The sequence below is a fragment of the Capricornis sumatraensis genome, chromosome 4, assembly GCF_032405125.1.
Source record: "Capricornis sumatraensis isolate serow.1 chromosome 4, serow.2, whole genome shotgun sequence".
Taxonomy (NCBI): Eukaryota; Metazoa; Chordata; class Mammalia; order Artiodactyla; family Bovidae; genus Capricornis; species Capricornis sumatraensis.
In genome coordinates, this window is record NC_091072.1 from 29,686,894 (window position 1) to 29,714,032 (window position 27,139).

At 43.9% G+C, this 27,139-nt stretch overlaps 2 protein-coding genes across 6 annotated transcripts in view; one reads left to right on the forward strand and one right to left on the reverse strand.

Annotated features, from left to right (window-relative positions):
- The window catches only part of LRP2BP (LRP2 binding protein), a 29,131-nt gene extending 25,216 nt beyond the window's left edge, over nucleotides 1-3,915 (forward strand). Inside the window, exons 7-9 of the mRNA XM_068971905.1 lie at nucleotides 107-330; nucleotides 1,703-1,877; nucleotides 3,850-3,915. Of these exons, the coding sequence (XP_068828006.1) occupies nucleotides 107-330; nucleotides 1,703-1,877; nucleotides 3,850-3,915 (465 nt within the window). The remainder of the gene's footprint in view (nucleotides 1-106; nucleotides 331-1,702; nucleotides 1,878-3,849) is intronic.
- A 2,347-nt stretch (nucleotides 3,916-6,262) lies between these two features.
- SNX25 (sorting nexin 25) overlaps nucleotides 6,263-27,139 on the reverse strand; it is a 91,200-nt gene continuing 70,323 nt past the window's right edge. For 2 of the 5 annotated variants that reach the window (XM_068970544.1, XM_068970543.1), the window contains 8 exons: nucleotides 23,630-23,770; nucleotides 22,087-22,200; nucleotides 17,039-17,203; nucleotides 15,234-15,351; nucleotides 11,277-11,343; nucleotides 8,255-8,448; nucleotides 7,695-7,795; nucleotides 6,263-7,177 (listed from right to left, as the gene is read on the reverse strand). In XM_068970544.1, the coding sequence (XP_068826645.1) occupies nucleotides 7,097-7,177; nucleotides 7,695-7,795; nucleotides 8,255-8,448; nucleotides 11,277-11,343; nucleotides 15,234-15,351; nucleotides 17,039-17,203; nucleotides 22,087-22,200; nucleotides 23,630-23,770 (981 nt within the window). In that variant the 3' untranslated portion in view covers nucleotides 6,263-7,096. The remainder of the gene's footprint in view (nucleotides 7,178-7,694; nucleotides 7,796-8,254; nucleotides 8,449-11,276; nucleotides 11,344-15,233; nucleotides 15,352-17,038; nucleotides 17,204-22,086; nucleotides 22,201-23,629; nucleotides 23,771-27,139) is intronic. The other 3 variants (XM_068970545.1, XM_068970541.1, XM_068970542.1) reach the window with 3 other exon arrangements.

Sequence of the window (27,139 nt, forward strand, 5' to 3'; positions counted from 1 at the left end):
TGTGAAACTGGTGCCAGCCTGATCTGTGTTCAAGAGGCTGGAGCTGTGTCCTAGAGATGAATTAAACTCCACCTGGTGAATACTGTGGAATTGTGCTTTTTCTTAGGCATTTTATTGGCATTCAGAAGCTTGTGGCAATGGAAACCTGGAGTCCCAGGGTGCCCTGGGACTCATGTACTTCTATGGACAAGGTATTCGCCAGGATACTGAGGCCGCCCTGCACTGCCTGAGGGAAGCAGCGGAGCGTGGCAACGTCTATGCTCAAGGGAATCTTGTGGAATATTACTATAAGATGAAGTTCTTTACAAAGTGTGTTGCATTTTCCAAAAGGTGAGTAAGCTGGATAAAAGTATTTACAAAACTTACTAGATGTTCTGTGCCTGGTCTGTTTAATAGAACTCACTGCAGTATTGGAAATGATGGCACTGTTGGCACTTGCAAAGTGGCCAGTGCAACTGAGGACTGAACTTGTAACTTTCATTGGATTTTAATTTAAACAGACACACACAGCCTATGGCTACCGTATCAGATAGTGATTGATGAAACATCTGTGCCATCAGTCTGCATGATTTCAGTGCTCTTTGCTTTATATGCCAGCTAAGTGATCTTAAGCAAATCTTCTGCGGGCACCAGTTGTTCTTTTGCAATCTTACAGAAGTATTTTCTTCTTGATTCAAAATAATAGTGAATATAAAGCATGTAATATAGCTTGGCACGTGAGAAATTTTTTTTCTTCCTACACCCTCAGCCCCAGGTTCTGTAACTGCAGTTACACTGTAGCTTGATGAGGACAGCAAAATGAGAATGGTTAAAAGACTCAACACTAACATAAAGGATATGGAAATTTGTTTTGAGGCCGTGTACTTTCCTGTCTTTATCCACAATGCACAAGTGCAACACGCCAGGAGAAAGAGACCGTGGTGTCCTCTAGAATGGCTGTAAGGCCATGCTGACATCTCCCTCCCCACACGCCCTCCCACAGAGCCCACAGGCACCCAGTGTGAATGGACATCTACACTGGAGGATGAAGCAACGCCTTTTGCCCTCACCTCCCCAGCATCATGGGCTCTGGCAGCAGGCCACTTGACAGTGTGGTCTCCAGTGTCTCAAATCTCCCAAGTGCCCACCTGGGTAAAACTAAGACTTCAAAGAGTCCTTTAAAAATCTTTGGAACTTTCCATTATTGTCCATGTTCCTGTTTCCTACAGTATCACAGCTGACATGGAATGGACTCTTCCATATAACTGTCCATCTCTGTATCTGGGTTATAAAGAATGGCTTTTTATTGCCCACTAACATAGATGTGCAAGTTTCTCAATGTGTTTTCTGGTCCTCTGTGACTGAAGTCCAAATTCAAGGCTGATGTTTAAATACCCAGAGAGATAGAAGACTGCTTTTCTTTCCATTGTTTAAATCTGCAAAGTGGTAAGAGTTTTTGTAGTAATATTTTAAACTTAATGTTTTCTAGTGGTTATTAAGCCTGACAAGTGTAATCCTAGAGGGGCTGTAAGGTAACCACTGTGGTTAGTTCCTCTTCCACTCGTGTTAGTTGACTGTATTTACCCTTCCCCACACAGCAGTTCTAAAACTTGTAGAAACGCTAGGAAAACCACTTGGGGCACAAGGACAATTTCTGGATGCATTTATAAAAATGTAAACCATAAGTGATAGTGTTTTTAAATCTGACAACTGGGTGTTCCAGGATCGCTGACTATGATGAGGTTCACGACATCCCCATGATAGCCCAGGTCACGGACTGTCTCCCGGAATTCATCATCAGAGGCATGGCCCTGGCCTCCTTCTACCATGCACGCTGTCTGCAGCTCGGCTTGGGGGTCACAAAGGATGAGGTGACAGCTAAACGCTATTATTCTAAAGTAAGCCCTATCACAAACATAAATGGACTCAATTAGAATTTCTAGGTTTTTAGTTGAGACTTTTATAAAACATTTATAAAATGTTTTTTATAGTGTTTTTTTCTTACTTACTATGCAGATAACCTCTGTCTACCCAGAAGTTGTCAGACATGCAGCTTGTTTGCAGACAATTTTCTCATTCTTTTTTCAACATAATTAAGCTCAGATGGTAAAATTTCTATTGATGCAAATTATTCTATTTCACTGTCTGCAGCCTAAGGCTCAGCACTAAGACCTTAAGGCCTGCACAAGCATGCCTTAGTTCACCCAGAAAAAGTGTGAATCTCTATTTTCCTTCTGTATACATTAGAGTACATTTCATTAAGGTTTCTTTATGCATGACATCTACTACAACCAGTTAAAATAAGCCTTTTCATGTTTTAATCCATGTGATCAGTTTATTTATACCAAATAGATTTCACATTTAAACGCAACTGTTAAAAACTGTAGAGGAAGTGAGAAAGGCAGTCATTATGAATAGTAACTGCAAGTTCATTTTTTAATAAAAAGAAAGCAAAAAACTGCACACTTTAGGTCCATGACATCCATAAGTCCAAACTGGAAGTAGATCATAAACATTTGCATAATACACAAATTGTTCAGCTGGAGCAGGAGAACAGAGCAAAGAAGAATTTTCTAAGTCCCTTGCCTAAAAATCTGATTATGTTATAGCAGTGGTTCTCAAAATTATTTGCATGTTAAAATCACATGGGGATCTCTTAAGAATCCCAAAACCTAGGCCTTATTTCAGAACAATTTAATGTCCTAGAGTGGACACGGGCCGATTTAAGTTCCCCAGGAGGTTGCAATGTGTCGGCAAGTTTGAAACCCTAAATTATTTTGTTGGAAATTAAATGTCCACAGTATTAAACCCATATCAACACAAATATCAGAATATGGTACAAAAATACAACTAACCTTTGAGATATCTACCATTACACCATTCTATGAGTATGAGTAACAGCTGTCTTTTTAAAAATCTAAATATTCTTTTATTATACCAGTTTCCAAACCAAGTCAGTTTTAGATTCTGTACTAGGTGTCCTTTCCAAGTAGACATAAGCAAAGAGAACTCTGGGTGAAAAATATCCAGAAATGTGGTACATGTTCATCCTAAACAAAACAGCATAATGAACAGGTACAACTGTAAAACTGTTTTCCTTAGGTTGGGAGATAAGACAGACCCATTACTCAGTTTTGGTCACTGGATTTTATGGGAGATACTTCCTCTAACTTTTCTGCATTTTAAAAGTATACTCGTGAAGGGTCTGGAATCACGTCAGATGAGGCACAATAAGGGAAATTCTAAGCATTTTACTCCGAGAAAAAGGACTTGAGGGGCTTCAGTGGTGGTCTTCAGCAGACTGCGAGGCTGTCCTAGAAGAGAGGCACAGTGGGGAGAGGCTTACAGCCCAGGCAGTTATGGGAAGGGGAGGGCAGCAAGCAGGTGCCCAGTGACCCACTGTTGAGGGGACTAAGGAGACAGTTTCTGCAGGGAGTGAGGTTTGGGCGAGGTGCCTTCTGTCTTTCAAAGTTTTGACATACTATGAAATTATGCACCTTATCACTGATTTAGGCAAAACAAAACCATATATTTAAAAATTATCCATGCTGCTATTCACATGAGATAGCAAGTTTGAGGTCAAACAGTAATGCTTTCTAATTACTTTAATAATTCACATCTTAGAATACTATCAATGTGTAAATTCATTATTTTGGGCACTGAAAATTCTCTCTCCCCCAAATGATAATAGCATGGTTATTTTTAGTATGATCTATTTTGCGTAGGTTATCTTGAATTCCCCTAATTAAGCAATCAGAGTAGAAATGTATTTTAATTACAAAATTCCCTTAAATCACTGTACTCTACTTCTTAAAAACAAAAGGTTCAACAGTCCAAAATATGTCTAAATAACTTTCTCTGAATTTGAAGGCTTGTCGTCTGAATCCTGCATTGGCAGATGAACTTCACACTTTACTTATTCATCAAAGAATTTAGATCACAATGCATTTCAACAAAGATCATCGATTCTAACAGCTTAGAATGTATGTATTTTTATAATTTTTATAATAGCTATGTTTTCTGCCTCGCACATTAGATTAACCTGGGTATTTTAATGGTGGCATGGTAACCTGGGTATTTTAATGGTATCATGATGGCATGATACCTTCATTCCTGAATTTGTATAATACAACTTGAAGCGTAGCTGACAAGATCAAATTGCAGGAAGAGTCCTCAGAGATCCAACTCTTAGTCTAGAGAGTGGCCCAGACTGTGTCAGGTATTGCAAACTATTCTATAAAGCCAGTGTTTTTTTCCATTCTTAAATAGTGTCCTGAAATACTTGATGCAGTCTTAGCTTTAATAGTATAAGTGCTACAAACTTACCCAAAAAATGACAAAGTTTAATTCTTTAAATTTCTTTATTCTTTAGTTTTGTGAATTTTTAATAATTTTATTCAGTCATCTAAAACTTTAAAATAGAAAATTCCAAATTGAAAGGGAAAACTAGAAATCTAGATTTGAAAATAAGTGGGTTTAAGGAACTGCTTCAATTTTGCCTCTCTATATCCTCCCTTAAACATCTTAGTGAGTAAAACTACTATACTGAAACAAGATGTCTCTTTGAACTTCAAGTCCTTGTCTACATTTTAAAACCCTCAGTGTATTTCAAAGATAAAATCTCAAATCATCTACCAGTATAAGACCTAGAAACTGTTAAATCAGAAAGAGGCTTTCCTTATCCGTTACATCTACAAAGGCAAAAGCCGACAGAAAAAATAGAATCCATACACAAAAGATTTTAAAGGAAATACACATCTGTAAAATAAATATTGAAAGTATTGTTTAAGATACCCAAATGACACCTTCTCTGTAAATGTTTTGGCTTTATTTTATAAATCACACCCATCCTTTCTAAAGTGAATAAGAACTCATCTTAGCACTGGTAAAATACAATTAATATGTAGGTGCTGGTCACTAACAAACTATTAAATGGCACAAAACTACCTGCTTTTGTTTCATGTTCTGGTTTGTCTATATTACTTGAACTTCATTTTGTCTTTATCTAAAGGGAAGAAATTTCAACGAACTTTAGGCCATATACTTCTCCTTAAATCTCTTAGAGTAGAAACTTAAACCATCCCTGAAAACCAGTCCTTTCCTTTTCAGATCTCTACTGAAGACTCTGTTCTCCCCCAGGAACAACTTTTCCATTTCTCTAGCCCAATACAAGATTCCATAAAAACCTAACTTAAATCATTCTACATTACAAACCCACTTGCTTTGCTCTTGTTTTCTTAATAGCATCCATAGAACATTCCTTCAGTTATTTGAAGAGCCATATTCCCAAGTGATATTTTCTTCTCCATACTCAGTCCATTTCCTGGACCCTCTAAGAATCTTAAACAGAAATGTAATAAGGCCGCGTATGGTGACTTTAATGGCACCTTTAATAGGTCACTCTTCAGTCTCCAAAGTGAAGACCACTTCAACGGCCATCAAAACACAGGTTTGAGAAACCCTAGAGGTAGGCATTTGACATGGCATATTTTGTGATATGCTATGCTTGCACGTCCTAAGTGAATCCAACACAGAAGTTAAAATCTCAGTTTACTGGCACGTCTAGCCCAAGTGAGCCCCTGAAAACCATTAATATCACTGCCGCCAGCCATGATGCATACCTTGACCTGTGACTGGAGTCAGTCTTTAAGGGAGGTGAAGCTTCAAGATCATTAACTGTTTTCGAAAAAAGATAAATCTAAACTTTGGTTAAGTCCTTATAGTTGATAACTTTTGAAAAGGTAAGACTTAAGATTGAGAAGTCATAACAGCTCTGGTTTAATTACAGAAGATGGACACTTCGAGTAATTGTTGTGAGGTTCCTGGGGCTTGCTGACCTCACTCTGCTTCTCTTCTCGAATGTCTTTTCTATGTCACTGTGAATGATAATTCCAAGTACAATATCTTGGTTTGAGAAAAGGATCAAAGAGCTGTAGCTAACAGAATCTCAGAGATAAAATTTGCTTTACTAATTTTTAATCATTTCTCTTTCAGAACTTACATTTTATATCAAGAACTTGGCAGGTATGCTCTAACAATGATATAATCAATACCATTTTAATATACATTTACATAGTATTTTTCTTTCATGGATTTCAAACTGAATTTCTGCTTAATTAGTTTCTTTCAGTATTCCTGGAGGGTAGGAAGGGGAAGTGTTTCCTTATCACTGCATAATAAATGGTAAAACCCAGGAAAATTAAGTCCCTTGTCCATGCTCTACTACTGAAAACAAAGCAATGTCTGTACACGTGATGCCCCTCCTAGTCCCCAAGACTTGATGGCACAGTCAAGTCGTGAGCAGCATGAAGTAACTTCCCTCCTTTCTGTTTCCCCATCTCATTCCTGCCTGTCTTTCAAAATTTAGCTCCCATCCCACATCCCGAATACAGCTTTTTAAGCACCCATTTGGCTCTTCTCATTCAACTAAAAATCATATTTTTCACATTCATTCTGGGAGAATGGCACAACCTTTATACCTCCTTACAGAAGAACTCATATGCACAACGTTTTCTACAAACAAGGCACTTGATATATATCTGAATGGCCTTCAGTGTTTCACTTTTTTTTTTTTTTTTGAGAGAAGGAGACAAGCATCTTAAACATCAGAGCTCTGATTCATTTTTATAATTTATTGCTTCAAATGCTTCAAACTATGGGAAATCTTTGGTAAAAATAAAAACAGGAAAATTTTCACAATAACTTCACACAAAGCATTGCACAACAATATTCAGTACACACGAATAGAGGAATGTTCAGAGTCCTCAGTGAGGAGATTAACTGTACAATGTTCAGAGTTCTTCATTTAAAACAAAACTTCATAAATATTTAAAATATTTCCTAGGTTCTTATCACATATCAACATTTATATTTCAAACAGTATGTTGTCCTTTAAAGGATTTATATTAAAATAAAAATAATTAACAAGTGGTTTTTTTTTTTCTCTTGCCTAATATACAGCATCAAGTTTCCTCCCCAATTCTGCTTAATTCACATAAAACTAGAGGGAGGTAACTAAAAGTTCAGTATGGTTCTCAGTCAAGCCCTCTGTGGAAAAGAGGAAAATGTTTCATGTCTATTTGTACAGACATTTCTCTGGTGGTTTATCTGTGCAGTCTCAAACCGGACAAGCTTTAAGTTGATCTAAATGAGTTCTCAGCTCAGGACATAATTCAGTTAGCAGCAGTTCCATCAGCACCTGAACCAAGAAAGAAAGAAAGAAAAAGTCTTTTTCTCTGAAGATTTATTCAGATATCTACATCTAAGACTAAAATCTAATTTTAAGCCTGAGATGCTCCTCAGTGAACAAGTTACTCTCCAAAGGAATCCATATTCTATAAACTCCATTCAGATTGATTTATTTCATGGTCCATTAACCATCATCAGAACATCAGGGTATTTAATATTGCTCACTATTATAAGACAGACAGCTAGGAAACAGTTTGCTTTGTTGAAATAAAAAAGCAAAGCAGTCAGGCAGAGATGTTACCGCATAAGAGAGAAACAACAGCAGCTAGGAAGCGGAGGTGGCATCCACTGGGAGTGTTGTTTTTTTTTAAAGCAAATTAAACAGACAAAAATAAAGCAGAGAAAATGGGTTCAGAGTTATAAGTAATAAAAATGACTACAAGTATAAAGAATTAACATCTACCCCCATATGTGAACAGAAATGTACAACTGAAGAAGCAGTTAATCCTCTGGGAGGCTTTACTCACATATAGCAGGTGCTTATTGGCTCTCTTTTCTTGAAGTGCATTGAATATTTTTATTATACCATAACGGGCATTTTGCTGTCCAACAAGGCTCTGAAGCATATCTGAAAAATTAAGTTTATATTCCGAGCGGCCACTGATACAAGTGCCCCATGCACAGACCTTCAGTGAGAGGCCGTGCCCTGCGCACAGAGCACGTAAAGGCTCCGAGGAACCTGAGGGGTGGGTTCCTGCCAGCGTTTCAGGAAAATATAGTTTTTTGACAGGCATTTAAACAGAGTATAATTTTAATACCCCAATTAAAACCATAGCTCTCAAAACAGGGATTTTTAAAGTATAAAATTCTGTTATCTAAAACACTGTTCTAGTGAAATTATAACCAGTACTGTTCTTTTGGGGACTCTCAGTATAATTTCTTAGCAAGGGACAAGACATGATTTGAGAGAAAAAGGTACGATCACTTTTTTTCACAGTAAATAATGTTTCCTAAGTGGCAGATGCCTTAGTGGGGATGACGACACTCCTTTTCTGTCCGACTTTCAGGAGCAGAACCCAGGCCTCACCTGGAATGTTCTCGAGCAGCTTCTGCTGGGCTCTCTGCTTTGTTTCCTGGCTGCGCGCGCGGCTTTGTTCTTGGCGTGGGATTGTGTTTGGAGGCGCCAGCTTCCCATTGGGCCAAAAAGCATCCCGGAAAAGGTTGATGTAGTAAACCAACATTTGCTCACTGAAAATCCAGTTCACTGTGTCCCGAATTTGTCTTTTAAGAGAAAAATATGTCTCGGATGAGGTTTTTAAAAATTGTATTCTCTGTTTCTCAAAAGGCATTTATCAGTGGGTAGGTTAAGATACAGTGTGATCTTGGCGTTTGATGAATAAACTAGGAATTGGATTTTTAAACACTGACTCTGAAAGTTATTTTTCCTTTTGGTAACACTGATGGCCATTCATTCCTGCAGCTCACATTTCCACTGTTACTGACTTCTCTAAATGTTTGCCACACGGTGTCTTTCAATTTTGAAAGGCAAGAACTGAGAGGAGATGGATTCATTTGAAGCTGGCAACTACTCTAACTGTGTACGGTACTTAACATACTAATTTCTCCATAAAGTGTTGCAAACTGAAAACATCCATCCATGTAAAGACAGCGAAAAATGGCCTGAAGACCTTCCTGAGCTCTGGCTATCCCGGGGAGAAGCAAGCTTTTTCATGAGTCGTCCCTTGGGGCTGCTGTGGCAGGAGGTGCTGGGCGGAGTTCTCCAACTCTGGAGGCATCTCACAGGCTCACGAGGCAAAGAGGGGAGAAGATACCCCTTTCCGCACAAAGAGGAGCATTCTGAGAGGATACACTGCCGTCCAGCCACTCCAACCTCCCACAGGAATAAACACCAACAGACCCTGACCCGCAGAGTTATAAGTAAGTGGCTTTCTCCCCGGTCACTCAGGTCTTCCATAAAGCCGACTTCAGCAGTCCAGTTCCAACCACCCACGGGATCACTGCTGTCAAGAGACCAGCAGAGCTCACAGGGGAGCTGAGGGCAGAGCTCACAGGGGAGCTGAGCTATAGTCCTGAGGGCGGAGGGAGGTCTCTACAGGAAAGGGGAGCAGAATCACCTTCGACTCTTAGCACCAGGAAGGCCTGAGACTTCAAACTTAATTTACAAATAATAAATCAAACAGCCCTTTAAGAATGTGACATCCCAACCAGATTTTTAAAGGGATGATGTCTGGTTTTCAGGAACAGTATCTGCAATAGATGTTTCAAACCCAGCACTGACCACAGAGTAACCTAGTCACCAGTGAAGTCCAGAGTCCACCATGAGTCAGAACCATGGTAATCCTGTAACTGCATGTCTCCTAAGACACTTCCCAACACTGCTTAGACTAAATAAAATAACTTTATTTATTCAGTGGGACTTCTGCTTCAGGAGAGAACCTGCTGACCTGCCTAATAAAGTCTACATCACAAAACAGTCTGTCTTGCCTGGAATCTTTGGGTTACTCACTGGCACTGCATGAAGAAATGAAGAAGGAAAATTTCAATTCGCAACTTAGAATTAGGTGAGTGGCTTTTACCAAAGGCCATCTCCTACATATGTTCTATCAATTGAAGTCTGACTTTGTATTAGCCAAAACTGTAGGAAGCTTCTGAAGCCATTCTGGCATGTGAATGACAGTCAGTACCAGGCAGGAGGCACGTGGAGCTGCTGCTGAACTTCATGGTGTGGCATCGTCTGCCTGAGGCAGAAGAGCAGAGGGCAAGGTGCTCCGCCACTTCTCTACCCGAGGACAAGCCCCCGGAGCCAGCAGCCTGGAGATGCCTACCCAGTGCTCCTCCCCCGGCTAGGAAAACCACTGAAAACATGTTCACCACTTTCAACCCACAGCTGCTCATCTTAGCATTAAGAGCCAACATCATAAATCGGAGCAAGGAACGTACACATGACTTTCTGAAACCGGAAAAGAGATGTGCAAGTCTGGAGTTCTGAGAAAAATGGGGCCATTCTGAAAACTTTATCCAAGGCCTGTCAGTACTAAGGTTAAGAGGTTTTCATCAGACTGAAACTGTAAGTTAAACAGGGCATTTTTCTGTTTAAAACAAAAGCCCACAATACTAAGTCAACCAAACAAGTCACTAACACCATTAAAAAAAAATCTTAAACAGAAGTAAATTTTGAAATATACTCTATTTGCAAATGAATAAAAATATAAAATGTTCTTTATTATGTTTCCCACAAAATTTATAAGATTTGTGTAATAAAACTATCACTTTAGCCTTGTACATACATTTGATAACTAAACCTTTCACTTTGAAAAATATCTGATAATCATCTTAAAACGTATTTTGCTGTTAAATTGATTTTCCCTTCAATTTTAGCATTTGAGTCTCAGTTTTTCTTGTGTGGGGAAGTCATGTTGCTGACAGTCTTGAAGAGTGCTGGGTATAGAGTATATAGAACCTTTATGTATATGGATAATGTGCTACAGTTTAGAATACACATATGGCTTATATAGCAGTGTAACAGGATATACACACCCCTTCAACGGGGGAGCCTGGTGGGCTGCCGTCTATGGGGTCGCACAGAGTCGGACACGACTGAAGTGACTTAGCAGCAGCAGCATGGATACTCAGGTATCATCTAACAAGAGAATATACTATTTTAATGCCATTGCAACTCTAAAAAAAAAATGTATGGTGTGCAGACCCTTCAAATAAATACCGGACATGTGATGCTCATCCTACTTTCCTTTGGCTCAAGAGTCTTAAGCCTTTAAACTGATCCCCATCATGTGACATAAAAATGTTGCACGCATGGTACTAAAACCAGTCATCAGGGTCAACAGAGAACTTTACAGAACAGTCTTCCGACCCTCACCAGCCAGCCAGTGGGAGCATGCACCAGCTTGTCATCTGGTGCACTGTGTGTTCTGGGGGAGAGATTCTTGCAGAAATTTGCTTCCCTCTCCAGTCTTAGAATCATATCAGAAATACAGAGAGAAACTAAGAGACCTTCATTTGTGGAGGTAATCTGACTGTTGAGGCAAAAGGTAGGGCATGAATTCAAATACTAACTTCATGCAACTTACTTGTTGATGGTTCTTCCAAAAGTGACCTGAACGAGAGCAATCAACGTTCTTCTCACCCATTTAAACACTGAAATACAAATCAGAGGGAAAGCATCACCACGGGCGATCACAGTCGTGACATCTTCACAGCAGCACAAAGCATAAATCTCACCATGTCATTCAACCTGAGTCCTGACACCAAGTCAGGGGCGATGAGCTCCAGGATTTGCGTCTAGGTTAGCAAACTTCTCTACCCAGGAGAATTCTAATAAGCTTTCATTTGCTGCTTAGCAACTGATGAAACCTACAGGTTTTTTGTTTGTTTGTTTGTTTTTTACAGCTTTTCAATGCCTAACAACAAATGAGCTAGCAAATGGAACTAAAAACTTCATGAGTCCTTGGGCTGCTGATATCTTGTTTCCAACTAGTGGACGGTGCAAACCCAGACAGAAGATTTCTGTCTGGCTTCTTAAAGCCAATGTTCTAACAGTGCTGTGAATGTGAAGCATCTGTAGTCAAATGTTGACAAATATTCTGAAATATTAATGAACTGCTGGGTCTAACTGCTCCCTTTGAATACTGCTGTGTAGACCAAGGGCTTTATATATTTTTATGCCTGTGGGGGAAGAAAGGGGAACTGGGAAGACCCAGGATCCCGAGTGAGCCATGGACCCGGCACAGCTGCGCCACTGCCTGGAGCAGGCGGCCGCCATCCCCTCCTCCCAGCCTCCGGTGCCTCACCTGGGAAAGGGCAGTGTTAACACAGACTTTTTTTTTTTTTTTTTGCTCAAAGAGTCGCATCAATATTTTGTGTCAGAGTTTTGTGAAGGGTCCTTCCTACAGACCTAAACTCTTAACTATTAGCATTAGATTAGGAGACACATTGCTTTAAGCGTAGAATATGAATATAAACCAAAAGAAGGCAAGGAAATGCTGTGAGGATATTTTTGATCTGCAAATTAGAATCAAAACCAAATATTCCCTTTATATATTCACCTCTGTGCACTGAAATGTTTAGCTCCTGACACACGGCTTGGCTATGATGGAGCCAGGAGTTCAGGTCTCCAGCACCAGTAAGAAAAAAAAGGAGTAAATTCACAAACACCTCTGTACAAATATCAACAGCAGTTAACACAGACTTGGAACTAGGCTTGAAAACATTCTCAAGTCATTTCTAACATTTAAAATGTGTCCAGGTGCAGTAATGTCAATCCTTCAAGCAAGAGTCCTGTCCTGGAATCAGAACCATGCCTCAGAAGTGCCCTTCCTGTTTGATGGAATTCAGAGCACTGGGGAGGCATGTGTCTGTTGGGGAGGATCACTTCTGTGCACCTTCTAGGGCAGCAGAGAGGTGGCCACACCCAGAGAGGGTCTAGGACACGAGCAGCTCCAGGAAGAATGCCTGACACCCGAGTGCCTGGTCATAAATATTTAAAACAGCTGTATTTCTGGTCCCTTTTCATAAACTGAACTAAAGCTCTGCTACAAATTCTCTCCTGCTACCAATTCCCTTGACTCTGGTGTGTTTTCCTAACCTTCTCTAGTCCCCCAACACACACACACAAACCCATTATTCCTTCCTAGGACTCATCCCTTTAAAGCCACAAGGCAGCTGCAGCAACACTAGGACTTAGCTGATGGCAAACAAATCACATCTCATTATCAATGATGTTCTATTTACTGCCCTCTGAAATGTCACTAGCAAAAGCAAACATTCTTCTGAGCAGGCATGAGGAGGAAGTGCACGCTGCGGAGACAGGACTTGGGGCCCGACTCCTGGCCTGACTGCCTCTGACACGTCCACCTCTCTCTCAGTCTCCCTGTGGCAGAAAGAACACACTGACCAAAGGTGAAGACGGTGCTTTCTCACTGTTACCAGCTCTGGAGGAGTCATGGTTTAATAGACCAGATTTCACTGAGAAAGAGTCAGACTCTCGGTGGGTGGAGGAGAGGTTTTTTCTGCCTATACAAACATTAGCAAACATCTCAAAGTGTCTAAAATATAGACCAGGTATAGCTTTTTCAACTGAAAGGATCCTTCAGACTTAGACAATACTCCATCGTGTGGATAGTTCTTAATTTAACTACCACCTGTTTCTGAAGTTTGACTTAGTTCCAAATTTTCATTATTAAAATTATGCTCAAATGAACATCCTTATATATAAACCTCTGCCTGGAGTTTAGAGTTTAATTGTGTCTGTTGCTCAATGTGAATTACATTTTGGGAACCCTTATAGTGTAAATATAACTTATAAAGGTAAATATAAACCCTTATAGTGAAGGAAGATTGTATCTCTGAGATGTTTTTGTTTCCCCTAGGGAGTTATAGCTAAAACCTAAGTTCTAAAGTGTTTGCTGATTATTTTAGATTTGGTTTAGAGGAAGAAAGAAACCACTGAGCTGCTCTGGCAGCTCAGTCAGTAGAGAATCTGCCTGCTGTACAGGAGATCCAGGTTTGATCCCTGGGTCAGGAAGATCCCCTGGAGAAGGGCATGACAGTCCACTCTAGTATTCTTGCCCGGAGAATTCATGGACAGAGGAACCTGGTGGGCTATATAGTCCATGGGGTCCCAAAGGGTCAGACACAACTGAGTGACTAACACACACAGTAGAGAAAGAAAAACTTAAATGACCAAAGCAAGCCCAGCACCAAAACTTTTCTTGCCTATTCATTTATCTACCCAAGCATTTTCTTAATCACCTACTATGGATCACGGATGAGGCATTATAACAGACACCGAGGATTAAAAGACAAAAAAGATGTGCTCAAGTTTATAACAGCCCTTGGAAGTTTCTTTATCTGCACAGAATTCTTTAAGTGGCATGTTAAGGTGTATATAAGTAAGAAGCTACACACAGCCTAGGACCAACTCTCAGCACTCTTTGCCCCAAGGGAAGAAATGCTTATCCAAGGGGACAGAGGCCAGGACACTCTCAGGGCAACACATATTGGCTAGTGGCATGACTGTGCCTTGTGACACCTGGCTCCTCCCATGTGCTTCCTCTTCTAGGCACTCAGGTGTGCCTTTAGGCACATGTCGCACCTCTAGCTAGTACCTGAGGCTCCGGGTGTGCCTGAGTATGCTGGCCTCATGACTCAGAGCTGGGGGCTGTGCAAGGTGAGCGTGGGCAGAGGGTCCCACTCAGGAATCGAGACAAGAGCCGAGCAGTGCAGTCTGACCTTTGACCCAGTGCTGCTCTGGGACAGAGGCGCCCGTGCAGGTCTGAGCAGAACAGTCTCCTGATCCTCTCGATGCTCGTTTCTTGGAAGTCCATCTCCCCCGGGGGCCGTCAGGGGAGGAGTTCTCAACATGGCACTGCTGTCACTCGGGTCAGGAGAACCCTGTGTGGTGGGGCTGCCCAGGGCGCTGGGGGTGTACATGCAGCAGCCCTGGCCTCCACCCAGAAGATGCCCGAGGCGCCACCCCACAGGCTGCGACAGCCAGGAATGTCTCCAGACATGCCCAGTGTCCCCTGGGGACAAAAGCCCCCCACGCCTCTGTGGATGACCACTGCTCTGGGGCAGAGAGGTGGCTGAAAGCACCGTTGGCCACCCCTGCGTCCCTGGCCACATACCTTCAACAAGTGGCTCTTCCCCTGCTGCGCAAAATCAATTTTTGTATACCTTTCGGCGATGAAGTCATGAGGCTGTGCTAAGTCCCATGAAAAGAAATTCAAAGCATTCCAGCTTTGAATTCAATTCTTTCTATATTCAAATTCTATTTCTTTCAAATTCAAAGCTTTCTATATTCAGAGGAACAGGGGGCAGGGTAAATCAGGACCCTGCATTCCAAGAGCACAGAGATGATACCTGTCCTAAGAGTCGACCTTGGTGTCTGGCTGGCCTGTGAAGTATCTGCTGGATGGATATAGATACATGTCTGCTTCAGGAACAAAGGGATGTTAAATATACGTGTGTCCATGTGTGTATAGCCACCCAACCTGAAAACACGACTGAATCGTAACAAAGAGGCTTACTTCCTCGAAGTTCAAAAATCTCCCCAATCAACATGAAACAGGGTTCAGCCAAGGCATCCTTCCTTCCATCCGCATCATCACCATAATCTGATAGGTCACTGTCCTCCTCTGCCTCCTCCTGGGGGAACAGAAAAGTCACAGAAAGCAGGTCACTCACCCAAGACAGATGCAGGCACCATCCCTCTTGCAGTGTCAGTTCTGAATGACATCAAGGTTCAGCCTCACACGGTCCTTCCACTTCCCTACATGCAGAACTCTAGGCCTTTTCCAAAAAGGTCAAAGTGTATCTAACCCCAGGGAAAACCTTGATCCCAAGGCCTTACTCAAGCTCTAAAACAATTCTGAAACGCCTCTGTCACTGCATTAATGAGGAGTGAATTCGCAGATGACAAAATAGTTGTCTAACCATTTGGGGTTTTAAAAGGCTTTTCAGCTTAAGTGATTTTAAATTCACTGTGTTTTTACAGGCATGTATCATTTGAAGTAATTTATTTTTAAGGCTCTGAATCAAGCTGTTATTCTGTATTTCAGCTGGTCTCATTTCCTGATCTCCATATCAGCAATCTTCAGTTGAAAACTCATTATATGCCAGGCACCAGGCCAGTGCAAACGAGTGTGATGCAGCTCCGGACTTTGAGAGGCCCTGAGCTCTGTGCGGGGGTGACCAGGAGACACGTGGCTGTTTCTGTAGCGGGGTGCAGAGCGGAGGCAGGGGTGCAGACGTCAGCCAGAAGATGACAGCCAAGGAAGTCCACTCTGCTGTCTGCAGAGGGAGCAGCTGGCACTGTGGACCAGGGCTTCGGGGTTGGACGGCAGAGGAGCGGCCGGGAAGTCGCAGAGGAGGAGTCCTCCCACCACCAGAGGCTGTGGAGAGCAGGGAGGAGCCACAGACCAAGGAGGCCTCCCCTTCAGAGGGCAGATTTCTGCAGTAACTGGGCCACAAGGTACATGGCAAGAGGTTCAGGGATAAACAGAAGGTGGCAGAGGTGGGGGCCAAGTCAGGCCAGACACAGCACGTACGGCCATGAAGGAGAGAGGCAGGGAGATGCTCGGGAGGGAGGTGGGCACGGGATCCCGTGGGCTCTGCTCCAGCTCACAATGCAGCAGACGCTCCTTCTGCGGTCACTTCCTTCTGTCCGAACTCATTAAACCAATTCCGGTGAAGAGGCAGAGGGGTCTCTCATTGAACTACAGAGATGGCAGATTTCAGAGACGGGCTCGCGTAATTTGCTGGAGAGCCAGGTGAGGGCCACAGCCCGCAGGAGGGAAGCCTGAAGCCCGGTTATGAGATCACCCATGTCCGCTGTCTCCCTCTATTCACTCCCTCACCCACTAACATCACTGCCAGGTTCATCTTGCTTCACAACACGCCATGGCTTTCCATCCCCTGAGAATAAAGCTTGAATCCCACAGCCTGGCACAGCCTTGCCCCTCCTTCTACCCTCTGCCTCATCAGCCCCCTTCCTGGAGCTGTCCCCCAGTCCAAGACCTGCTGGCTGTCCCCTCATACAGCCTTGTCTCCTGAACCTCATTATCAGCTCCAACTCCTCCATAGTGAAGGTCCCCATCCCAGGGAATGGCCAGGCGGCCTTCCATAGAGGGGCTCCCGCAGAACTTCTGCGGCATTCCACCTACCTACCTGCTTACCCATCCTGTCCCCCAATACGACTGCAATGGTAAGTCAAGGGGGTTGCTTTCTCCCCACGTGCAGCAGGCCTGCCACAAACACCTGCTACTTCACACAGCCTGCAAGCAGATGTTTGCTTAAATACGTTTCAAAGACATACAAGCTTTAGGCAGCTCACCTCCTGATGGGAAAAGAAGTCGCGAGGGAGTCTTTCCAAAAATGAGGCTAATGAAAAACTGGCTTTTTTCCCCTGCACGTCAATAACCTTGAGGTAGTCAGGAGAAGGGCTCAAAAAGGCATAAAGTGCTTCACTCTGACACAGTCTTTCATCCGAAAGCAGATTCTGTGGGAGAAAGAGGATTAATTCTTCCTACATGGTAGGAACACGTCCGTGCACTGGGAGCCCCCAACGTCAAGATGAAGAGCTGCCTGTCTCAGGAAGTGTACTTCCCTCGCGATTCTGAACCTAAAGCCATTATCCTTTCCCCCTGAAAGAAAATGCATTAGCCCAATTCTCACTGAATCTCAATGGCAAACAACTCTAGGTAGGTTGACTGGAGCTCCCTGACCATTCTGCTGGTGGGAGATGCTCGCCCACAAGAGAACTCACGGCTTGGGGCAACAGAAAAGTCTCACTTTGCAAACCGCCTGCAGATCCAGGGGCCACCACCTTTCAAAGTCAACTTAACTGTCGCTTGTCTGTGTTGGAACAAGGTATGTATTCGCACAGCACACCAGGATCTCACTCAATCACTGTTTCATGGCTACCTGTGGACTTTGCACATCAGCTGAGCAAAGAGCTCTGTGCTGCCACAAGGTGGTAACTGCCTGCCAGGCGGCAGCTTTCTGTCCCTGGGCACATTCCCCAGGTGGTGCGTGCTTACATGCTTACATGATTATGTAACTTTTTATTGGCCCCTAAAGTGGAAATTTCCTTCAAGTTCTCTACGTGTTTGTCTGGCCTTAGGAGAGAGGAAAGGAGGACATCGTCAGGTTCATTTCCGTGCTAAGCAGCTGCTCCTGGTTGCGGGATCAACGAACCAGTAAGAAATCCTGCCCCATGGATGGGGTGACCCCCTGGGGGATGGAACTCGGGTTCTAAGGGCAGAACCCTCTCTGCTGGGAGAGAAGAGAGGAGCTGCCCCATGAGATTTGCGTTATCTTTGTTCAGATGCAAGCTGACATCTGATAAACCCTATGACCCTCCCTAGAAAAGCCCCTCTGAGAATGCCTAATACTGCCATACTGGGGACTGGGGTCCCAGGGCACCCCGCCCCTGGCCCCCCACACTCCAGCAGTGGTCAGCTCCCTGTGTCCTGCAGAAGACTGGCCTGAGGCTGCAGGTTCTGCCTCAGGCGTGGGAAGGAGACTGTGGGCACGGGCCGCTGGACTCACTACTGCCTTCCCGGCCCCTGAGCGTTTATTCCTTTCACAGAGCCTTAAATGCTCAGTGGTACGTGAGTGTGGATGAGCAGGAATGAGGTATTCTCCTTCCACCCTGACTTCCTGGCTAATCTACACTCTGACACTCTTTCATAAAGTCACGGAACGGGTAACTAGTGGTAAGCCTCAAATAATACAACAATCATAAACGTGGAAATGATTCAGGACGTGTCAAGTGTTTGGACTGAGTTATATTCTATTATGAAGTTAAATAAACAAATTAATTATGTATGAAAAGTTAGACATGTTCTCAAAGACTATGTCCATGGGGGAAGGTATAATTGGGATTTTATCACATTTTAATGCTGAGAACAGAATTCCAGTCCCAATCCTTCCCCTCGAGGGCTCAGAGCATGTCGTTGCATGTGGCGGAGAGTGGAGAAGGGCTGTGGATAGGAGGGGACAAGTGTACAAGGCATTCTGGGAAGAGCAGATAGCAGGGTCACCCCCAGAAGCAGCTGCAGCGTAGTCGGGGGAACGGCTGGAGTAGCGTGTGAGGAACAATCAGCTAGATTACTAAATATCTGTTATTAGTTTGCCTCGACAGAGACCCATATATAAATATTCACATGAACACACACTCAATGGAAATCCTCTTTTCTAGAAGGTCCTGTGGACCTAATAATATCTGCCTTTCAGACTAAACCTTTTGCATTTTGCTTTTCCCATTTATGGGATGATATTATGAAACCTCAGTCAGCTGTGTAACCTACCTAAATATATCAAACAGGGAGCACTTTCAAATAAAGTCTTTGAGGAAACGAAAAACAATTTAAACAGTTACTTCCTGACTTACAGTCCTCCTGATCGGAAGACAAGCCGCTCCTTGGGAAAGCTGTTGGACCTGTTCAGGCAGGTGGTACCACCCCCAGCCTCACCCGCGCCACCTAGTGGCAGCGCAGAGCACATGCTCCTCTTGGCACCAGGGCAGGAACCACGAACCTATTTCCATCACCAGCAACCCAAGTGGGGCAAGCCTGGCCCCTCTCCACATCCCCAGAAGTGCAAGGGTGCCCCGGTCTCTGAAGTACAGCTGGAAAGGCGGCTGAAAGGCTGGCAGCACCGAACAACCCTCCCTTCCCAGAGACCCTCCCTCCCCCAACAGCAGAGGCTGCAAGGAAATGCAAGTGTCAGCTGGAGGGTCCCAGAGCCACACACGAAGGACTTCACAACCTGGAACTGTGAATAATGCAGATTCGTTTCACAAACAAGACCTTAAATTCATCTGAATGATTTAATCAGGTACGATGCTTGAGTGGGTTTAGTATTTCGGAGGAGCCTGGTAGGCTGCAGTCCATGGGGCCGCTAACAGTGACTTCACTTTCACTTTTCACTTTCATGCATTGGAGAAGGAAATGACAACCCACTCCAGTGTTCTCCTGGAGAATCCCAGGGACGGGGGAGCCTGGTGGGCTGCCGTCTATGGGGTCACACAGAGTTGGACACGACTGAAGTGACTTAGCAGCAGCAGCAGCACATTCTGAATCAGCAACAAGATAGTAATATTTCTGTAAGACCACTTAAACATAAATGATTCTCTATCCCACTTCTGCCATAATTAAACTCGGAAAGTTTTTCAAAGCTGCAACTATTTTATTTCCTGATGGACGCACGCACACACACAAATTTATATATTTATAACAACACATACATGTATCTTTAGAGAGAAATGAATATATGAGAGAAAAGCAGAAACTGACTGACACCTGTAAGGGAACTCTAGCTAAAATTTACCTAATTTAACTATGATCCATACACCTGACTCAACTGAATATATTTTAATATAGCCTCTACTGAGAATCTGCAACATCTATGAAGTGTCAGGACTTCCAGCTACTTCTTCATTGGCAAACAGTGTTTTATGAGGCGAAGGTTCATGCCCCCTGCCCCTGAGAACTAGGACTTGGGGGCCCATGGTGTGAGTGACTTAATTATAGTCTGAAGACAGAGGCCCCAGCTAAGGAAAAAATGAATAGTGGTTGCTACTGGAGACAGCATAGCTTTGTCCGGCCTTATTCTCTAAACATAGACTGAAGGAAAACAAGTGTTTAGAGGAAATCAGGAGACTATCTTTAGGACCATGCAGTAGGCAAAGAGCTCAAAAAGCATTAAGCACAAAAAAGGAAAAAAAAAAGGATAGATTGGACTAAAATTGAGAATTATGCTCATTAAAAGAACTCATTAAGAGACTGAAAAGGCAACCCACAGAAAGAGAGAAGAAATCCACAGCACAGGCTTACACAAGAGACTTACATCCAAACCACACACCCAACTCCTGCAAAGCGATATGGAGAAGACAGGTGACACAACAGAAAAACAGACACAATTTTAACTTCACAAAATAAAACGGTCCAGTGTGGAGCGACCAGAACCCTGCATGCTGCTGATGAGAGTGTACAAACTGCTTTGACTACTGAGGATAAAGGAAAACCCCCAATCTCCAGGGACCACCCAGCAGATATTCACCAAAGACCAGCAGTGGCAGCTTCAGCTTCGCTCCCCTGCACAGCCTCTGGCTGCAAACTCTCTGAACGCCCATCAGCAAAAGGATGAATGAAAACAAGAAGGAAAAGGAAATCAAAGATGGTCTGCAATGAAGAAGTTCGGGACCACCACCCTGAGTGAAAGGAGTCACACAGAAGCGGGTCCACAACCTTCGTTCATGTGAAGTTCAAAACCTGCTGTAACCACACAGTTGGGAGTCAGGACTCTGGTCCCCCGTGGTGATGCTGGTGGGACAGAAGACACCCTGTTTCTGGGACTGGATGGTAGTTACAAGGTTGTGTCCAGCTACAAAACTGGAGAAAGCCTTACACATGGTATCGGCATATTCTATATCTATACATCGGGTCCCATCACTTCATGACAAATAGATGGGGTAAAAGTGGAAACAGTGACAGATTTTATTTTCCTAGGCTCCAAAATCACTGCAGATGGTGACTTGCAGCCATGAAATTAAGGACACTTGCTTAATTTAAGGACACATTAAGCAAGGACACTTGCTCCTTGGAAGAAAAGCTGTAACAAACTTAGCGTATTAAAAAGCAGAGGTATCACTTTGCCAACAAAGGTCCGTAGAACCAAAAGCTATGGTTTTTCCAGAAGTCATGTATAGATGTGAGAGCTGTAAAGAAGGCAGAGCGCCGCCAAAGAATTGCTGCTTTCAAATTGTGCTAGAGAAGACACTTGAGAGTCCCTTGGACTGCAAGGAGATCAAACCAGAAAATCCTAAAGGAAATCAACCTGAATATTCATTGGAAGGACTGATGCTGAAGCTCCAATACTTTAGCCACCTGATGTGAAGAGCTGACTCACTGGAAAAGACCCTGATGCTGGTAAAGATTGAACGCAAAAGAAGGGGACAACAGAGGATGAGAGGGTTGGATGGCATCACCGACTCGATGGACATGAGCTTGGGTAAACTCTGGGAGATGAAGGACAGGGAAGCCTGGCGTGCTGCACACAGTCCATGGAGTCACAAAGAGTTGGACAGGACTTAGCAACTGAACAACAACAACAACAACAATAGTTTAACTACAAAAACACACACACACACACACAAATAATAAAAACAAAGAAGAAAAAAACCCCAAATACCCTAAACCCCAAACCAAAGATATTTTGAGGATCTGGCATGATGTGTGAGAATAGAAGGTGAACAGGCAAACAGTTAGAATGGAGTCAGTTTAACCCCAAGTTACAGGCAAACAGTTAGAATGGAGTCAGTTTAACCCCAAGTTACTAATGTTTCCTTCCATATCCAAAAAGTTTTCAGTGGCTTACCTGTAAAAACTTATTTAATTGATTCTTTGACTTTTCCATAAACTTTTGATCTACAGATTTGAAAGGCAGCTTGCTAAGAGAAGGCAACTGGACTTTTTTTAAAGAAGGGAAACACTGTGAGAGAAAAGAAATAAATGTTAGTTATCTCAAAATTACATTTAAATCTTTAAAAATTTATTTTAGATTTTTAATAAGAACAAACCAAGTAACTTCATCTTGTATTCATTTCCTCTGAGACTGAACACCTTGAAAACCTACCTGTTCTAACCAGGCTCAAAGAATATGGAGGAACAGGACACGTGACGAGAAAAGCTAAGACTCGTCCCTAGACTGACAAGTGCCTGGAAGCTGGAAATCTCGGAGCCAGGCTGGGAAGACGGGTCTGCACACAGCACAGAGTTCTGGGTATGGACAACTGACTCACGGCAAGAGTTTTCCTCTTGGAATGTGTTTTGTTTACAACACATCTGTAAAACGTTATCACAGTTAACCGAAGTAGAGCATGGGAAGAACCAGCTTTACAGGGGCAAAGTGCAGAATGTAAATATATTAATAATAATAATAATGGATGTTAATAAATAATAACAACAGGCTTTTCTTTGTGGATTAAATCCTGTGTCCTGCCAGACACTGTACGAGAAGTCTGGCGTGTGTAACAGCTATGCGTGTGTTTAATTGCTCAGTCGTATCTGACTCTTCATGACTCCACAGACTGTAGCCCACCAGGCTCCTCTGTCCATACGATTTCCCAGGCAAGAATACTGGAGTGGGCTGCCATTTCCTCCTCCAGGGAATTGTTCCGACCCAGGGATGGAACCCAAGTCTCCTACACTGGCAGGTGGATTCTTTACCACTGAGTCACCAGGAAAGCCCACTCTGACTGTAATTACTCCTAATAAAAACAAATAATGTTTGCTATGTGTAGCACATTCTTCTAAACGCTTTGTGCGTGGTTACTCCTTTCATTCTCATGACAGCTCTGGGAGGCGGGTGAGAAGACACTGTTAGTATCTGTGCCCACTGATGAGGGCAGAGAGGCAGAAACAGACGGAGTGGCAGGGCCAGTCACAAGCTGGTGACCGGGGAAGCGAGGATCCAAACTGGAGGCAAACTCCGGCAACCTGGCCCCAGAGCCTGTGCCTTCCAACGCCACACTTCACAGACTCGATTCCTTTGTGTGATGCAATGCAATATGTTCTACCCTCTACTGCTGCGACCCCGAACGGATCCCTTTATCCTCTAACGAGTCACAACCAGCAGCTTTGAAACCACTGGCCAGAGATACCCTCAGCTGTCCTCCAGCTCTGGGGTTCTGTTGGATTCAACGGCAGTCAGACAGCGATCTGTGTATTCAAGGACTCCGACTAGACTAGACGGTTGACCTACAGGTAAATTTCCAACCATCAGGCTGAAAATACCACTGTGCCAGTGTCAACAGCAAAGGGGAAAGAGGGACCAGTTTCCCTGTGCCATTAAAATGGAAATGGGCCCTGAGATCTCTTCTCGCTCAGTAATTCTAAGCCTGTGCCCCAAGCGTTCGTACCTCACTAAGTCTCCGGTGTAAATTCTGAAACTCACTGAGCCTCCTGGGGACTGTCCAGTTCTTGGTTTCAACTCCTCCAACTTCCTGTAAGCTTACCGTGACAAAGTAACAGGGCATTTGCTCGCCGTTCTCTTCTGTGACCTTGGAGAAACGGGTAAACGCAACAGCAAGAAAGAGCATGGTGAGCAGACATGGCAGGCAAGATCCCCAGCACCCCTCCAGGCGCCCTCTCCCGGGCGTGCAGGTCCTGCATCGTCCCCAGGACTTGAAAAGGACGGGCTCTGCTCTGGCTTTAGGCTACCTCAGAGGGCACAGCCCACCTGAAACCAGGCCTATCCTAACCTCAGGGGCCCTTGCAGAAGCAGAGGGATTTCTTTGGTGAGTAGAAAAAGAATCAGAGGAAGCACAAGAAGGATCTGACATGCGGTGCAGGCAGAAAGATGGACTGGGCCACGCAGAAAGATCTGGAGTATTTCTAGGACCTGAGAACAATGCCAGGCTGACAGCAGGAGAACAGAGACCTCAGCCCCACTGAGAACCCGGTTCTGCCAAGAACCTGAATGAACCTGGAGGTAGACTTCCCCCGGACTCTCCAGACAGGAACTTAGTCTGGCTAGCAACCTGACTTCAGCCTTACGATACAGCGAGCAGAGAACCCAGTCACATAGCTGGACTCTTGACCTGCAGAATTGTGAGCTAAGAAATGGGTGGTGTTTTGAGCCATGAAATGCGAGAAAATTTGCTCTGCGGCAAAAGAAAACTAGCCCAGTGAACTCAACATCCTAACTGCGTTTCCTTGAAAAAGCAAATTAACAGTAAGCAGACAGGTGTGAGAGAGCAAAACCTCTCTCAGAGAAGGAGGGGAGGCTTCCCCAGTTTAACACAGGACTCCACACACCGTGGTTTCTGTTTTCATGAAATTTCACGTTGGGAGACATGATTTCCTCTACCTCCCAACTGAAGACAGCTCTTAGGCACTCACACACACATCCTGTCATACTTCAGAAAAGGCCACCATTGCTCCTAATGTAAATGGATAAGAGAAGAAACAAAAAGAAAATATGCTCAACTGAAGCTTGAATCAGCGTCATGAACCGAATTAGAGACAAAGAGTAAACAGAAGAGCAAAGCAAAGGGACGCCATTCTGCTGAGCACCAGCTGAGCCGCACCGGGCAGGAGGACCACCCTCCCTCGTGGGAGGCAGGAGGTGGGGCACAGACAGCCCGCGGCTGTCCCGGGGGCACAGCTCGCAGAGCCTCGCCTGGCTCAGAAATCCGGAGGGGAACAGCCCCCCACCGTTCCCACGGGGGGCTGTTTCGCGGATGCTGGGCGGTCAGACGAGCCCTCTGTGTCCACTGCCGTTATCTTTCCAGGGACCAAGGTCACAGCAAGCTCCTGAGTAACAACTGATGACCAGGGCAAAGGGCCTTGTAAGGGTTTTTCCTCCTTCCCTCCCCTCCTCAGTATCTGCCTTTGGAAGACAATTATAAGCAACTGTGAAATGCCAGAGGCAGCTCTGGGCAAAGCTGAGGAGGCAAGAGAATCGGTTCGTACCTCACCCCCAGGGGCTCCTCTTTTATACCTTTTGACACCACGTGCCCTGAGTGCCCCTTCCTAGACTTCTACACCAAAGGTGACTCCATCAGCAGTGAGTAAGCGTTTCTCACAGTGTTCTAGGCTCTGGGCAACCTCGCCTGACCCGCTGTCCCCCTCCCCTTGACAAAGGCACCTGACCTGCACCTTAATGGGAGGACAGTGAGCACCAAAGGCACACAGATGGCGCTGGGTAAGCGCTCGCGTGGCGTGGCTTTCAGGCCGGCACCTGGAGAACGTGCACGGTTTTGCTTCCTAAACAAGAAGTGAATTTCAGATTGTGAATTCTAAGCCTTTCCCCAAGAAAGAGTGTCAGGCCACTGATGATGGGAAAAGCAGGAATGGACACAGATAAGTTGGGCAGATGGGCCCTTGAAAATCTCAGGAGTTGAGTACTGGTCCAGACATATGAAACAATGATGGAGACCAACAGTCACACTGAGGATCAATAGTGTGTGTGTGTGTGTGTGTGTGTGTGTGTGTGTGTGAGTGTATGTGTGTGTGGGCACAAGTGTGTGTGTATGTGTGTGAGGGTATGTGACAGGGTGTGTGTGTGAGTGCGTGTGTGGGCACAAGTGTGTGTGTGTGTGTGACAGGGTGTGTGTGTGAGTGCGTGTGTGTGAGTGTGAGTGTGTGTATATGTGTGTGGGCACAAGTGTGTGTGTGTGTGTGTGAGTGCGTGTGTATGTGTGTGTGTTAATTGTAACCTCCTAATTTATACCTCCGCCACCCTACACTTTCCCCTTTGGTAACAGTAAGTTTGATGCTTTTGAACTGTGGTGTTGGAGAAGACTCTTAGAGTCCCTTGGACTGCAAGAAGATCAAACCAGTTAATTCTAAAGGAAATCAGTCCTGAATATTCATTGGAAGGACTGATACTGAAGCTGAAGCTCCAACACTTTGGCCACCTGATGAGAAGAACTGACTCACTGGAAAAGACCCTGATGCTGGGAAAGATTGAGGGCAGGGGGAAAAGGTGATAACAGAGGATAATATGGCTGGATGGCATCACCGATTCGATGGACATGAGTTTGAGCAAGCTCTGGGAGTTGGTGATGGACAGGGAAGCCTGGCGTGCTGTGGTCCATGGGGTTGCAAAGAGTCGGACACAACTGAATGACTGAACTGAACTATAAGTTTGTTTTCGAAATCTGTGAGTCTGTTTCTGTTTTATAAATAAATTCATTTATATCATTTTTTAAACTCAGATTCCACGAGTGATATGATATGATATTGACTTTCTCTGCTTAGCATGAGCATGATAATCTCTAGGTAGGGTGGACCTGACTTTCTTCTCCAGGTGTCAATAGTCAGTTAGATGGAAAGGAAGTTTACACTAATGATATGAATGTATATAAGCATTTTTCCATCAAATGAAATTATTTTTACATTCAAAAAAAGGGATATGGTATATTCTGAAAACTACTGTCCCATGTCCCTCAGAGAAGAGCAAAATATTTTCTAATTCCAGAAGGAAATATTCATTTTTAAAGATCTTAGAGCTACTGATGTTTGAGCCACTGACATCAGCAGGATGGATCAATCAGAAATACATTAAAATTTTTTCATCTCCAAATTTCAAGTAGTGTTTTCCATTTTTTTCCAACCTCGGTAGAAAAGGAAATTGGTAATTTGAGGACATCAACTGTTTCTATCTGAGAGTTGCTTATGATTTGTGAATGAGGACAACCTTCTGTCTCAAGGGGAGGGAGACGAGATCTATACCAGGCAACCCCACAAACAGCTCCAGGTCAGGAATAGAACGGAGATACGGAGCGAGAGGACGAGGGCAGTCCAGAAGGATGAACATGAGCTTTTGACTTCCAACCCTAATTCTTTGGGACAATATCTAATCTGGTAAAGTCAAACTTAACACTCTGGGAACAAATAGGTAATCAACTGGGAAGGGAAGCAGT